Below are 16,451 nucleotides of genomic sequence, written 5' to 3'. Positions count from 1 at the left end.
ACAAGGGCAGTACTTACAGCGTAACTTGTTGCTGCGGCTGTTGAGTGGCTCGTTACCCGCGTCTGTGCACTTCCCGTTATCTTCAATAGGACGGAAATGGGCCAACGTCCTCATGAAGCCACGGAAATTCACCTGGTCCTCCCTAAGATGAAAGAGAAGGAGTTATGAGAAGGTAGAACTCCAGCAAACCTAGCGGGAAGAGAGATCAAGGATATGGTGATGGCGCAAGCCTAAACACCTATAAAGACATAAGAGCATGGCAAAGACCGACAAATAGAATCCGTAGATTGTTGTTTGATCTGCCATATTTCTGCTTTTGCGCTCCCCCATAGCCCACGTTTGTGTGTTCATTACCATTTACATATATTTTACAAAGCAGGTTGTTGTTTGCAGTTTCACTAGTATGTACTCACTGTATAGCAATGTTTTGTTAAAGGTTGATGATGTAGCAACAACAGTACAAGTCACATTCGTGCAATATGATATTTAGAGGAAACAGAGTAACTTTAGAAGGATATGCAAGGAAAGACGCACGCTTCGATTCACACCTTACATCACAGAGCACATTTTCTCATAATAACGCAGAAAAATATAACAAAGTCAATGTGAGAGCTTCACGGTGAGATAGAGACTTGAGGTAGGAAGGAGCATTTATGACAAACTCTCGGCATCAAGGAAACACACTGGCGCTAGTTATCTGGCTCGCATAAGAACAGACAAAACAGACAAAGATTAGCCAAGCCTTAGGACAGCAAAAATATGGAATATGAGCAGGTACGAGCGCGTGCCACTTAAAAAACTCCTATTTTTGACAAGATTCTAGTGCTAATATAGACATTAACTGTGCCTAGAAATGAAAGTACTCCATCACGTTTCATCCAAAAATTGCCATTTAATATCTAACTTGGCGAAGGAGACTCTACTGAACCATATTTACAGGGTACTTTTAAAAACGTAAGATGATAGACAATCCAGGCTGGATGAGGGCGGAAGGACAATCCAGACTCGGATGAGGGCAGTTGGAAAATACAAACACATAGGAGGGTGGGAGGACAATCCAGACTTGGATCAATCAATCACGTGTTTGTAGAGCGCAACTACTCACCTGTAAGGCTCTCAAGGAGCTGGGGAGGTGCAGGTTCCAGTCCATCAAGGAGGGGGGGGTATGTCGTAGAGCCAAGTTTTGAGGTTTCTACTGAAGATGGAGAGTGATGTAGTCTGTCTGAGGTGAAGTGGTAGGGCGTTCCAGGCTCTGGGCGATGGAAGGAGTAGACTCCCAATCTGATCTTTCTGGCACGGGGAACCATGGCGTAGTAGAGCTGGGCTGATCGTAGGGTTCTTTGGGGTGCGTGGAAGTTGAGTCGGCTGTTGAGGTATGCTGGTCCGGTGTTGTGGAGGGCTTTGTGTGCATGGATGAGGAGCTTGAAGGTGATTCTAGCCTCGACGGCGAGTCAGTGGAGTGTGCGTGATGGAGCAAGGATTCGCACGTAATGCGACTTGCTCTCTTCATGAACCTCGGCTTAAATCATAACTGTACTAACTCTGATTGTTTGTCATTTATTTGTATTTCCCCAACACACGGGTGTCCCTAGGAGGCTTGCCTATGTGTTTTTCATCATAATCAAGCTTGCACATTAATAAAATGGCCGCTTTGCAGAAATCCAGTCTGCGCATGCGTCGGTCATACCCATGTGACGTGACGCACTCGCAATCTGGAGGGAAAAGTTCGCTCATGCGCAGTAGTGTTAAAATGGCCGCTTGTCACTAATCATGCTTCATGCTATCTTAAGCCGCTTTTGTCTATGCATCTTTTCTGCACTAACTCTTAATGCTATAAGTATTATAAAATAAGGGATTAAGAGTAGTTGGTCATGGTGTACAGTGTATTCATTTTATTCTGTGTTATTAATTTGTTTTCGCTTACTTTTCATGTACCGCGTAAATGTGGCCTTGAATTGAGGATGGAATCCATTTTGACGCTGACGTATCCCACATCACGTGATCAAAGATCTGGGACGTGCAGCAATGGAACCTGGCCAGTTGGCCATTGAAAAGGGGACTGACCTTTCCAGGCGCACCTTTGCCCTTGAAGATGTACTATTTGTATTCTGAAATGCGCAACAATGTTGCAAACCTTTTCTTCACTATTGTACTTTCCCACACGTAGGCCTGGGAACCAGGTGTTAGGGGGAGGGGTAATGTCACGTGCAGTATAGGTGGTACCTATGACCAAACCACCTCCCTTGACCAATCAGAAGATGGGACTTTGTCATTTTGCAACATTTATGGGTGGTCTTGGGAATCTAAACTTGTATAAATAGCCTAGCTTAGCTTAGAGAAATTGTCCGACTTGTCCGACTAGCAGACCTGTCACTGACCCTACGAACTCTATAGGTGCCTGATACAGAGTGCTGCGGAGCATTCTGCCTGAAACTTTCCACAAACTCCAAGGGGTGGAAATTAGTCCTAAGTGCTAAGCGAAGCACTTTGCTGGGAGATTCGAAAACCCAATCGGGGTTATTGGCGGATTCCGTGCAGAAGAGGGGGTAACGCTGGCGTTGCATCCGATGCTGTGAGGGGTTGGTCGTGCCTTGGTGAACCCAGTCCTGACCCAGACCTGAGGGGTATCCTGTCCTGACTGTCCATGAGCTGTACCTGCTCGCCTTCTGGTATTCCCTGAATCCTTGAGGGTCCTTGTCCCGTTCTTTCCCAACTGACCCGTGGCCAGGGTTAGTCCTCATTCTCACCTAGGTAACTATTGACATAGGTGTCTGTCTGTACTTACTCTCAACTTTTCCTCCTCTGATTAAAGCAATCTTGCCTGTGATATTCTCCATATCTCTTTTGAATGTAATTTCATGCAATTGATTATTAGTAAATGTTCCACTTTTACCCTTCCTATAGGACATTGTTAAACCCGACTGTTTATCTAGCTTGTTCCACTTATTCCCTTTCCCTTAGTAGGATTGCCGTGAAGTTAGTAAGATAGCATAAGGTTTAGGAAATAGTATAAAATTATCAAGTCAAACATTAGGTTTTCCTCACGTCCTTGCCCTAGATTAAACTGTATTAGATAAATGTCCATATGATTCATGCCCTATAGTGTTCCCTTTTACTCTATGATACTCACTTTGATCCAGAGCTACATTCTGGTCTTAATACTGATCATTGATTTATTACTTTGCATTTGCCTCCTTGTAATGGCATTTTCGTCCTAAACTTATACTATATAAAACCCTTAAAACTATCAAGGTGTCTGTGGTCATTATACATTAAAGTAATATTAAAGGTATTAAATGTGTAAATCAGAATTTTCTCCCTTTTAGGAAAACCCTTATCACCTGTCCACTGCTAGCTCCTGATCTGTCAGGAGTAATGTGCCTGTGGTAAGTCAGGTACATGAATAGTATGTGGTGTAAGAGTCACCCAACCGATTACTCATAGGAGCGTGCGTGAAATCACCTGGTTCACCCCAGTAAAACGTTAACATTGAAAATAATCACGCCAGGGCCCAGTGCGTGGAAAAGTTTGGTGAGCCGGGTGACCCGCGCGCTCTATCAGTAATTTCTGGTAAGCAGAGGAATGGTTAGGACTAGTAAGATAGGTAGATAAGATAGTTAGAAAATAAACCGTGAAAAATAAATGTGCTGCTAAAATGGTTTTTTTAATATTGATTGTGTTACTAAATATTTTATTGCAAAAGAAATCGATTTCAAAATTGTTTTAAATGACTTTATATATGTATTGCTGCTAAATATTATATGTTTTGTTAACCAATTGTGTGTGATTGTTGAGTGTTGTCTGAAATCCCCGGAGAATTGTATAACGGATGGTGAGTAGAATCCATCGCGTTCTGAGGTCATTTGTAGGGAGGAAAGGTTAGTGCATGGTTCAAGTGGAACTGGAAGCGCTAATTAGGTCTTTTTCAGAAAACTGTATGAATGAAAGTGACGGACTTCTGATAGAAACCTTGGTCTGATATCACCTAGTAAGGGTCACACTAAGGGAGTAATAGAGTCATCGGAGCTTGTATGATAGCAAAGGGAAACGCTGACGAACCCCAGGCTTAGTATATATCCCGGAAAGAAGTGGATGAGACTGGGTAATAGCAGGTTTTCTGATGCTTGCGTGAGGGTAGGCAAGAGAAGTCTATCCGAAGTGTATGAAAAGTAGACAGAAGTGGTTTACTTGCAGTAAAAGAAGAACTTTCTATCTCTTTAGAACACTCCTACACAATGGCGAATGTTATACGTTGTTGACTAAAATTAACAATAGCACCTTAGAGAAAATACAAAGTTTCCGTTACCTTGTAAAGGAGGGAGACAGCCGAAGGGCTGCTCTGACGTCACTCCGTGCCGCGCTGGGATTGGTTAAACCAGCGGGTGTGTAGTGAAGACCGAAATTGTAAGGGAGGGGTGAGTGCCTGAGCGTGAGAACGCGTCTCGCGAAAAGGCCGCACACCCATTGGTCAAGAACTTTTACAACCTCTGCACTGATTGGTTGTTGAGAAATTGGAGTCGCGCTAGCATTGGAAGCACAAACGAAGTAAACATTTTCCGCACCGAGCTTATAGGTTGTTACGAGCGGTGTATGTGGTACCCTGATTTTCTGCCTGATCCACGAAATCTAGGGTGTCATAAAGAGTTGATGAGAAAAGGCAGACCTCACAACATGTACGGAGGAAAGAGAAAAATGTCATTTGTCAGCAAAATAAAGAATTTCTTCAAAACTGACAAACCCGTACGAACTAGGGAGGGCGTGATCATTCCTCCGCCAAATACTCCAGCCTCTTTCATGAGGTTAGAGAAAGGGTATCATACCTGTGTATGGTTAGAGAACTGGGTAAAGTACACTGCGGAGGATGGAGTTTTAGCCTTTCCCATTGATGGTACTTTTTACGGGAGAATCCTATTTAACCTAAGGACCCGAATGAATGAATTACATCCCAGACCTAGATTAACTCAGTATGAAGCTTTAGAGGAATGGGAAATTGAGGCTCTAGAGCGAGACAGACCCCGGATGGACAAAGGAGTGACCCGATGGTATCCAAAAATGGTAAAAGAAACCAAGGAGCAGAAATTGAAACAGTGGAGACAAAATATGATGGTAGAAGGGTTATTCCCCATGTTCGGAGCTAATGAAATGGCGGGAGGGAAGAAATGTACTGAGAAAACCAGACACATGATGCCCCTGGGTGAATCGGAAGATGAGTTCTTAGAGGACTTATTTATGAAAGGTCCCCCGCCTTATAATGAAGAAGCCAGATCTCAGAGCTCAACTACTCCATTGAGACCTTCAGGAAGAAGAAGTACTAGTGAAGCCGATTCCACAGGGATAGAACAGAGAAGAGCGGGAGGAGAGGGATTTGGTAGACCCGACCCCGTGGTCCCGAATTATAACCCTTTTGGGGAAGGACTAGTTTTATCCACTCCATCTGCTCCGAATTTATATCCTTCTCTGGTACCCCAAATGATACAGGATCCCCCCATGAATCGAGTATTACACGAGCAGGAAAGGGATGCCCTGAGAGGACAGCGGAATGATCTCATACATGCCATAGCTCAGATAAATCCAAATCCTGAAGCCCTGACGATTCCAGTAACCATTGGTCCAGTTTTTCCTCTATATGGGGACAGAATGAATACTCCTAAAACTCCAGTCATAACCCCGATGATGCCCCCGCCCAGAAGGGAACCACTCATTATTGATGACCAAGCAAGTGAATGTGAGTCCATGGCTTCCTTGATGGATCTGCCCAATAGGGAGCAGGGACCTAGTATGTCTCGAATGAGAACTCAGACTGGGAACAAAGATGTACTAATAGAGTCCTCATCAGGAACTCAAAGTGCGACAGTGGTAACTCCCGAGGAAATAGAAAGGTGGACCCGAGAATTAGAAAAGGGAACCCCTCATCCGAAACCACTAGATATTTATAAGCTAAGAATAGAGCTAGAAGAACTGAGCGCAGGGAATGTGGGTTTAGATCGATTGAATGTCCGAGAGGAAGATGAGTTGTTGTTCATGTGCAAACATCTTACTAGGAACGCAAAAATATACTATGACAAATTAATGGACACAGCAGTTTGTATGGGAATAGATATCAGCAGATCCAAGGTACTACAGAAATCCTACAGAGTGGAATTTTCAGACAAAGATCTAGAAAACCTGAATACCGCAGGGAAGAAGACGCAGATTAAAGAACTGATAAACTTAGCACAGAAATGGGGAGATCTAGACAAGTGGAAAGCCAGATGGGCAAAGAAAAAGGAGGATAGCAAGGAGAGACCACGGACTGCTGAGTACGTCTTACAAGAAGCTGCCAAACCAGAAAAATTGTGTCCCATGAGGGAAGTCCCAGGGGGAAAATATGTCCATGTCCCTTGGTCCAGACAAGATATAGTATCTTTTACCAATGACTTTCCAAAATTACGGGAGAAACCAGTTGATTGGTACCGACAGGTCGAACGCTTCATAAAAGTTCAGAAATGTCTTCTGAAAGACCTGGATGGTTTTTTCGACATTGTGGTCCCTGTAGATTTGTGGACCGACTGCAAAATTGAAATTGATTGGCCTAGCGAAGAATATGCGAGAGACGAGATAACAGGAGCTCCCGCACCTGAAGTAATGAGGAAGTATGAGCAAGTCATACAGTACCTCAAGAATAAGGTGCCCGCAAAAGAAACTGATTGGACCCGTATAGATAGAACTACCCAAGAGCGTGATGAATCAGTCCACTCCTATTATGAAAGGTTACTGCAGGTCTTCAAAACTTACAGTGGAATCGATAATGTGGACCTGAAGGATATGACACATTTCTGTTATCGATTCGTGTTAGGATTGAGACCTGAAATATCCCAGTGGATTAGGGATAACAAAATAAGTTGGCAAGGGAAACCCATTGATGATGTTCTCAAATATGCTAAATACTGCGAAGATGAGATCGAGAACAAAAAGAAAGCCCTAAAGGAGAAAGTTATGTGGGCTCAGGTGAAATTAGCTGAACAACAAGAAAAACAGTTAAGTAAAATGACTAACAGTAATAATGCTCCAAATCCGAATGCTGGGGGTGGAGGCAGGCCCCGGGTAAAGATAGGGAAGAGGCTATGGAAAAATTCCCCTGTCACGGATGTGGTCACATGGGACATTGGAGAGATAAATGTCCGCAATTGCAGGCTGGTAATGCCCCCGTAAATGGTTTAAATCCACAGGTGCAGAAAGAGGGGATCCGAAAGACCCAACAGCAGGTAAATCAACCCCCGGTGCCACGCGCACCTAGACAGAATTTTAGGAATCAGGGTCAACAGAATGAAAGGGTCGAAGTGTGGGAAGGAGAGAATGAAAGAAATGCACCCATTCCACAGTACCTGTTAAATGATACTTTTCTCTGCGATGATCAATACTGACGGGGCCTGAGAGGGGAGGACAAGGAGTGCGTGCTTGGTGCCTCCTTACCGGTAGACCAGACTGGACCATACATTGAAGGAAAGGTTGAAGGGACAGATGTCACCTTTCTGTTGGACACTGGTGCTACCCGTTCTACTGTGAGAACAGCGGACGTTCCTAACCTACCCCTCTCGGGAGAAGCTATCCAAGTAGTGGGAGTTTCAAATCAGATAATCAGTACTCCGGTAACAGAACCTATGGAAATTTCCATAGGAAATTTCAAGGAAATGCACAGATTTGTGGTCTGTGATTCCAGTCCTGTAAACCTATTAGGACGAGATCTGTTGTGCAAAATGCGTTGCACCATCTTTTGCTCACCAAATGGTGTTGAAATCCAGACCCCAGATGAAGATGGCCTGTATAAATTAATGTTGTTAAGGCCTGACACCGACATTAAGCCCATGTCCATTGAAAGTCTACCTGAAGAACTGCAATCAAGCGTAATACCTGAAGTTTGGGATTTCACTGGGAAAGATGTAGGCTTAATGCCAAATGTAGACCCAGTTAAAATAACTATAAAAGCAAATGCTGTATACCCAAATACCAAACAGTATAAAATGAGTGCAGAAGTGAAAGAAGGAGTCGCAAAGGAATTAAACAGATTGATCAAAGCAAACATCATTCAGGAAGTGATGAGTAGTCCCTGTAATTCACCCATACTTGGAATTAAGAAGCCTAGCGGAAAGTATAGGGTAGTGCAGGACCTGCGCAAGGTAAACCAAATTGTAGTACCTTGCTGTCCCATAGTGCCAAACCCCGCAGTAATACTGTATCAAATTCCTTGGGAGGCGGAATGGTTCACTGTCATAGACTTGTGCCATGCGTTCTTTTCCATCCCATTGCATCCCGAAAGCAAATTCCTTTTCAGTTTTGAATTCAACAGCCAGGTCTATGTCTGGAATCGTGTCCCCCAGGGGTACACCGAAAGTCCATCGATTTTCAACCAGATCCTAAAGAAATGTCTTGAATCCTTAGTACTGCCTAAAGAGTCTGTCCTGGTACAGTACATAGATGACCTACTGGTGGCATCAAGAAGTCAAGACGACTGTGTCACTGATACCATTGCCCTGCTGAATCACCTAGGAAAAGGAGGACATAAGGTCTCACCAGACAAATTACAGTTCTGCAAAACCTCAGTAAAATATCTGGGACACCAAATAGAGAAAGGGATCAGGAAAGTCACTACAGAAAGAATTAAGATAATTCGAGAAATGTCACTACCAGTAACACAGAAAGAAGTAAGAATGTTCCTAGGAGTTGTTGGGTACTGCAGAAAATGGATCGTGGGTTTCGCGGCTATAGCTAAACCCTTGATTAACATGACAAAGAAAGGAGCGGAAGACCCAGTTTGTTGGAATGATGAATGCATGACTGCTTGGGTAACATTGCGAAATTGTCTGTGCACAGCTCCAGCCTTAGGAATGCCTGACTATTCTAAGAACTTTGAACTGTTCTGCGACACGAGAGACAATTGTGCGCTCTCGGTCCTAACCCAGGAACATGGTCTGAGTAGACGTCCCGTGGCCTACTTTTCGGCCGCCCTAGATCCAGTGGCTGCTGGATTACCTGGGTGCCTGAAAGCAGTAGCTGCTACCTGTACAAGCCTAGAGCAGAGTGAGAACATTGTGATGGGACATCCTGTCACTGTGTTTGTTCCACATTCAGTTGTGATCTTGCTCACCCGAACCAAGACACAGTATCTCACCCCTAGTCGGCTGACTAAGTATGAGAGGATTCTCATTGGTGCAGAAAATGTAATAATCTCCCGATGTAGTATCTTAAACCCTGCCACTCTATTGCCCCTTCCCATTGATGTAGAGGCAGGAGGTGAAATTGACCATAGCTGCATAGACTTGACTGAATTTAGCACAAAACCCCGTCCTGATATCAGAGAAGTGGCCTTGGTTGATGAAGAACTCAAAATGTTTGTGGATGGTTCATGCTTGAGACATGAGAATGGAGGTTTGAGTGCAGCCTACGCTGTAGTCACATTGGAAAAGACCCTGGAAGCTTCCTATCTGTTCGAAGTTAAATCTGCTCAAGTAGCGGAGCTCATTGCTCTAACCAGAGCCTGTAAAATTGGGAAAAACAAAAGGATAACTGTATATACTGACAGTCAGTACTGTTATGGGGTTGTTCATGACTTCGGCCAGCTCTGGTTGCAAAGAGAATTCATGACTTCCTCAGGTTCTCCTATCCGAAATGGAAAACCAGTACAAAACTTACTAGAAGCCATCCAATTGCCCAAAGAATTGGCTGTGGTCAAGTGTGCGGCTCACCGATCTGGAAATGACGAGGTGACAGCCGGAAACAGATATGCTGACCAAATTGCCCAGTACTGCGCCCGACACAAAATGTCCCTCCTAATTAAATTATGGGGAGGTGAAAGCAGCTGCCAACTGATGTTGTTTGAAAGATTGGGAACATGGGATGAATTGAGAGAATTACAACAGACATCAGACAAGAAAGAAAGGGACATGTGGAGGCAGGATGAATGTCAACCCAGGAAAGGAGATGGTGTTGTGGTCCACGTGACTGGTAGGCCTGTACTACCTGAACGACTGGTTACCGCAATGGCACGGATAATACATGAACCAACACATATTGGGAGGGATGCCATGTGCCGAATGTTTGAAAAGGTGTTCTACAGTCCAAAATTCAGGAGCACAGCAGACAAACTTTGTCAGAGGTGTTTAGTGTGTCAACAGTTCAATGCAGGAAAGAAGACAGTAGTGGAACAGAGTACCATTGGGAGAGCAGAAGGTCCCTTCATTAGGATGCAGGCAGACTTCATAAAACTGCCCCTGTGCAAAGGATATCAATATGTCCTGGTCATAGTTTGTTTATTTTCCCGGTGGGTGGAGGCTTATCCAACAAAGAAGAATGATGCCCTGACTGTAGCTAAATTATTACTTAGGGAACTGATACCACGCTTTGGAATTCCTGAGACAATTGAAACAGACCAAGGTGGACATTTTTCAAACGAAGTCCTAAAAGAACTCTGCAAAGCATTCAAAATGGAGCAAAGGCTGCACTGTGCCTATCATCCAGAGGCTTCTGGAATAGTCGAGCAGATAAACGGCACTCTCAAGTCCAGGTTGGCAAAACTGTGTGACTCCACAAAAATGAACTGGATAGAAGCTTTGCCCATGGTGCTGATGAGCTTGAGAAGTATTCCAAACAGAAAGACAGGCTTGAGCCCCCATGAAGTGCTGATGGGAAGAATGATGCGACAGGCATGGGTACCTGGACACAAACTGCTAAGTATTTCTGATGATATGGTGCTAGAATACTGCAGGCAGTTGGGTGACCAAGTGCGTTCTATCTCTCACCAGATTGGAGAGACTGCTGTCGAATGGCCTACAACTCCAGCACACAATCTGAGACCAGGTGATTGGGTAGTGTTGAAGAAACATACCCGGAAGAGTTGCCTTAAACCGAAGTGGGGCAAGCCTCGACAAGTGATCCTTGTCACCACAACTGCTGTGAAGTGTGCTGGTGTACCAAAGTGGATCCATGCAAGTCACACGAAGAAGGTGACTGGAGAAAACGCGACTGAAGCCGAAGGTAGTCCAGCTGAGGAGACTCCAGAAGAGGGTCCGGATCCCGCTGACATCGAACTACCAGGCACAAGTCAAGAAGTTGAATGGTTTCCTGCTGATGACCAGGTTCTTGATCCAATAAGAACCAGAAAATACTCTTACCTAGGTAGTGAGTGGGACAGTGCAGGTGAGTCAGAACAAGAAGGAGAAGGTCAGATCATCAAAGCCATCATAACATCTGATCAGGGAATAGGGCAAGTAGGGACAGAACAAGTCATCGACACTCCTCCTCCTGAGCCAGAGGAGACTGGAAAGGGACAGATAGTAGTCAAAGCAGAAGTTCATGCGGAAGAAAATCAAGAGATCGAAGAGCATGAACCAGGCCAGTTAGTAATAGATGAACGTGTTCAGGAAGAAGAGTCCAGTGAATCACTCACAAACGAAGATCAAATACAGTCAAACCCTGAACTAGGTCAGCTTAAGGACCAGGCAGAAGAAATAGATGAAAGACCTGGAACTAGTCAGACAGGAAGGGAAAAAGACACTGCTGAAGCAATAGTGCGACAAAGAAGAAAAAGCAAAAGGGTTCACGAGGAAGAGCAAGTTTCCTCGACTACAAACAGGATCGAAAAGAAGGATGAACCCCGATATGTAAAAAGACTAAGAATAAGAATAAAAACAGTCGAAGAAAAACTAAAGGACCGAAAAAGGGCTGAAAGTGAAAGAAAAGAAGCCCGAGGAAAGTCCATCCGAAAGGGCGGCAGAGTAAAGAAACAGAACAAACTGTATCGGAGCCCTGAGTGGACCTATCTGGTGTTGGAAGAAATTGATGAGCCCGAAGCTTGTGGCAAAAGCGACGAAGGGTCCATTGCTGGTCGGAGTTCTGACGAAGACCCTCCTTGAGGTGAAGCGAAGTAAAAACCTCAGCTGAGAAGAAACGAAGAGGGGTTGGAAAACGCCACCTGTAAGATAAAATGTCTGATTCAAATGTCACTGGAAGGTCCAGATTTAGTTGTTGCAAGACATGCTGTAAAATATGCATCTGTAGTGTAGTGGTGCTAGTAATGATATGGATAGGATTAACAGTGTTTATACCTTTTATGATAAGCAAAGACCCTAACATGTATCCTACAGACTTGACGACACAAGACGCAGAAGTTGTACATACTGAAGAAACACCACGAAGAGTAGAAAGACGTGATAATGCAATGAGTCTGAGACATACACGACCCGACTTAGAAGCATCAGATGAGGGAGAACTACATTATCCCCAAATGAAGAACAGGACACACTTAAATGTTTTCGCAAACCTTTTAGTGCACTATGTAGAAGCTATGGAAATAGAAGATTGCTATGTCTGCATGATGCTACCTACTTCAGTAGCTGAAGGTGTGACATACCACCATTTACCCCTGACCTATGGAATTTCCTGTAGTATTTTAGCTAGTTTATTTTATAGAAGCACTTTACAGTATTATTACTCAAACACTGACGTTATCTTTTCAGAACTTCCTATTAGAGGGAATCTGAACCTTGTACATACCCTTGGTGGAGTGACTCGCTACATGGGGGAATATTTCCTGACTATAGGTGACATAGATCTGAATGAAGCTCGTAGAGACAACTTGACGTGTTCCTTACATGCTCAAGAGAAAATGTTCTTGAAAATGGCAGAAGAGAAGGGAAAAGTTTCAGAAAAAGGCAAATGACGAGCAGAACAGTACCCCTAGATGGGCAGAAAACATGGATAACACCTCACAAAGCGAAGTTACTCCTGCTCTGTTGCTGGATTTTGAACGGAAAGGGAAACTCTGTCTTCATAGAGAAAAGACTAGTTATTATAACAATGTATTCATTGGTTCCAGCAAGTGTGAACATAATTTCAAGGTAATTGGAGGCTGGGGTTTCAAAAATGGGTCAGAACCTGTGTTTCCAGGAATTTATTATATATGTGGAAACAAGGCTTATTTCAAATTGCCGGATCACTGGTATGGAAGCTGCTACTTTGGCATTGTCTTTCCGAAAATATACCATGTGAACAATGCAGCTGGAAGCAATGAGATTACTAATGGCTTAGTGCGTAGAAAACGTGAAAGTGTAGGAGAAATTATAGGTGATATTTTTAGCGCACTGATACCTGGAATGGGGGTAGCTCTGAATACTCATAGAATCTGCAAATTATCTACAGTAGTGGATCGGTTATCAACTGACACTGCTGCTGGATTTCTGATGATCAATACCGAAATGGTTGCGATCAGATCGATGGTTTTACAGAATCGCCTTGCTCTTGATACCTTATTGGCAAAAGAGGGCGGAGTCTGCAGGATGCTGAGGGCACAACATTGTTGCACTTACATTCCTGATAAAAGTGTCGAAATTAAGAAGTATATAAGGAACATTACTAATTTGGAAAAAGAGCTCAAACCATTAGAGGTTGACAGTGCCTGGAAGAGACTGACTGATGGTCTCTCCTCTGTAGGTAGTTGGTTCTCCAACTTAGGTAAAAGCCTTTTATGGAAAATACTGATGCCAATAGTTGGAATAGGTGTGATTGTTCTGATCATATTCATCTGTTGCAAATGCCAGAAATGCAGAAAATATGTAGTGAATAAAAGAGGAAAGCGAAAGGCTGAAGACTTAGAATTAGAAGAATTAAGAAATCAGATATATAAGAAAATAAAGAACAATCATACACACAGAGAGGCGGAGAGAAAGCTCAACAATAAGTTCATTGAGGTTGAGATGGATGAATTGGATGAATGAAGTTGGCATCTGTTTTCATGTGTAGTGATGATAGTAAATATCATCAAAGAGGGGATTGATGGAGCAAGGATTCGCACATAACGCGACTTGCTCTCTTCATGAACCTCGGCTTAAATCATAACTGTACTAACTCTGATTGTTTGTCATTTATTTGTATTTCCCCAACACACGGGTGTCCCTAGGAGGCTTGCCTATGTGTTTTTCATCATAATCAAGCTTGCACATTAATAAAATGGCCGCTTTGCAGAAATCCAGTCTGCGCATGCGTCGGTCATACCCATGTGACGTGACGCACTCGCAATCTGGAGGGAAAAGTTCGCTCATGCGCAGTAGTGTTAAAATGGCCGCTTGTCACTAAATATGCTTCATGCTATCTTAAGCCGCTTTTGTCTATGCATCTTTTCTGCACTAACTCTTAATGCTATAAGTATTATAAAATAAGGGATTAAGAGTAGTTGGTCATGGTGTACAGTGTATTCATTTTATTCTGTGTTATTAATTTGTTTTCGCTTACTTTTCATGTACCGCGTAAATGAGGGCCTTGAATTGAGGATGGAATCCATTTTGACGCTGACGTATCCCACATCACGTGATCAAAGATCTGGGACGTGCAGCAATGGAACCTGGCCAGTTGGCCATTGAAAAGGGGACTGACCTTTCCAGGCGCACCTTTGCCCTTGAAGATGTACTATTTGTATTCTGAAATGCGCAACAATGTTGCAAACCTTTTCTTCACTATTGTACTTTCCCACACGTAGGCCTGGGAACCAGGTGTTAGGGGGAGGGGTAATGTCACGTGCAGTATAGGTGGTACCTATGACCAAACCACCTCCCTTGACCAATCAGAAGATGGGACTTTGTCATTTTGCAACATTTATGGGTGGTCTTGGGAATCTAAACTTGTATAAATAGCCTAGCTTAGCTTAGAGAAATTGTCCGACTTGTCCGACTAGCAGACCTGTCACTGACCCTACGAACTCTATAGGTGCCTGATACAGAGTGCTGCGGAGCATTCTGCCTGAAACTTTCCACAAACTCCAAGGGGTGGAAATTAGTCCTAAGTGCTAAGCGAAGCACTTTGCTGGGAGATTCGAAAACCCAATCGGGGTTATTGGCGGATTCCGTGCAGAAGAGGGGGTAACGCTGGCGTTGCATCCGATGCTGTGAGGGGTTGGTCGTGCCTTGGTGAACCCAGTCCTGACCCAGACCTGAGGGGTATCCTGTCCTGACTGTCCATGAGCTGTACCTGCTCGCCTTCTGGTATTCCCTGAATCCTTGAGGGTCCTTGTCCCGTTCTTTCCCAACTGACCCGTGGCCAGGGTTAGTCCTCATTCTCACCTAGGTAACTATTGACATAGGTGTCTGTCTGTACTTACTCTCAACTTTTCCTCCTCTGATTAAAGCAATCTTGCCTGTGATATTCTCCATATCTCTTTTGAATGTAATTTCATGCAATTGATTATTAGTAAATGTTCCACTTTTACCCTTCCTATAGGACATTGTTAAACCCGACTGTTTATCTAGCTTGTTCCACTTATTCCCTTTCCCTTAGTAGGATTGCCGTGAAGTTAGTAAGATAGCATAAGGTTTAGGAAATAGTATAAAATTATCAAGTCAAACATTAGGTTTTCCTCACGTCCTTGCCCTAGATTAAACTGTATTAGATAAATGTCCATATGATTCATGCCCTATAGTGTTCCCTTTTACTCTATGATACTCACTTTGATCCAGAGCTACATTCTGGTCTTAATACTGATCATTGATGTATTACTTTGCATTTGCCTCCTTGTAATGGCATTTTCGTCCTAAACTTATACTATATAAAACCCTTAAAACTATCAAGGTGTCTGTGGTCATTATACATTAAAGTAATATTAAAGGTATTAAATGTGTAAATCAGAATTTTCTCCCTTTTAGGAAAACCCTTATCACCTGTCCACTGCTAGCTCCTGATCTGTCAGGAGTAATGTGCCTGTGGTAAGTCAGGTACATGAATAGTATGTGGTGTAAGAGTCACCCAACCGATTACTCATAGGAGCGTGCGTGAAATCACCTGGTTCACCTCAGTAAAACGTTAACATTGAAAATAATCACGCCAGGGCCCAGTGCGTGGAAAGGTTTGGTGAGCCGGGTGACCCGCGCGCTCTATCATGCGCAGGTGCTGGGAGATGTGGCAGGGTCTTGGTAGGTTGAGGACTAATCTTGCGGCGGCGTTCTGGATGTTTTGTAGCTTGCGGGTAAGGTTTTTGTTTATTCCGGCGTAGAGTGCGTTGCTGTAGTCGAGTCCGCTGTTGACAAGGGCGTGGATGACGTTTTTCTGTGCTCGAGGGGGATCCATTTGAAGGTCTTACGTAGGAGGTGGAGGGTGTGAAAGCAGGAGGATGCAACAGAGTTGATCTAGGACGATTTCATGGTTGAGTGTGTGGTCTGTGGGGGTGGGTTGGCTTCCGAGGGCCACCAGGTGTCATACCAGGCATCGCAGTGTGGGCCCATGATAAGTTCTTCTGTTTTGTCGGTGCGGAGTTGTAGCAAGCTGCTTTTCATCCATTTGGCGACAGCTTCCATGCCTTCTTGGAAGTTGTGTTTGGCTGCGTTGGCTTCGCTGGATAGGGAGATGATGAGTTGGGCCTCATCTGCGTATGAAACAATGTTGAGTCCATAGGTTCTGACTATGGGGGTGAGCGGAGTCATCTAGACGTTGAA

At 43.9% G+C, this 16,451-nt stretch overlaps 1 protein-coding gene across 1 annotated transcript in view; it reads right to left on the bottom strand.

Annotated features, from left to right (window-relative positions):
• CHP1 (calcineurin like EF-hand protein 1) overlaps positions 1-16,451 on the bottom strand; it is a 195,942-nt gene that overhangs the window by 64,470 nt on the left and 115,021 nt on the right. The window contains exon 4 of the mRNA XM_086937194.1: positions 18-142. Coding sequence (XP_086793320.1) covers positions 18-142 — 125 coding nt within the window. The remainder of the gene's footprint in view (positions 1-17; positions 143-16,451) is intronic.

This window comes from Lissotriton vulgaris, chromosome 9 (assembly GCF_964263255.1).
Source record: "Lissotriton vulgaris chromosome 9, aLisVul1.2, whole genome shotgun sequence".
Taxonomy (NCBI): domain Eukaryota; kingdom Metazoa; phylum Chordata; class Amphibia; order Caudata; family Salamandridae; genus Lissotriton; species Lissotriton vulgaris.
This window is presented reverse-complemented; position numbering and strand designations above follow the sequence as displayed.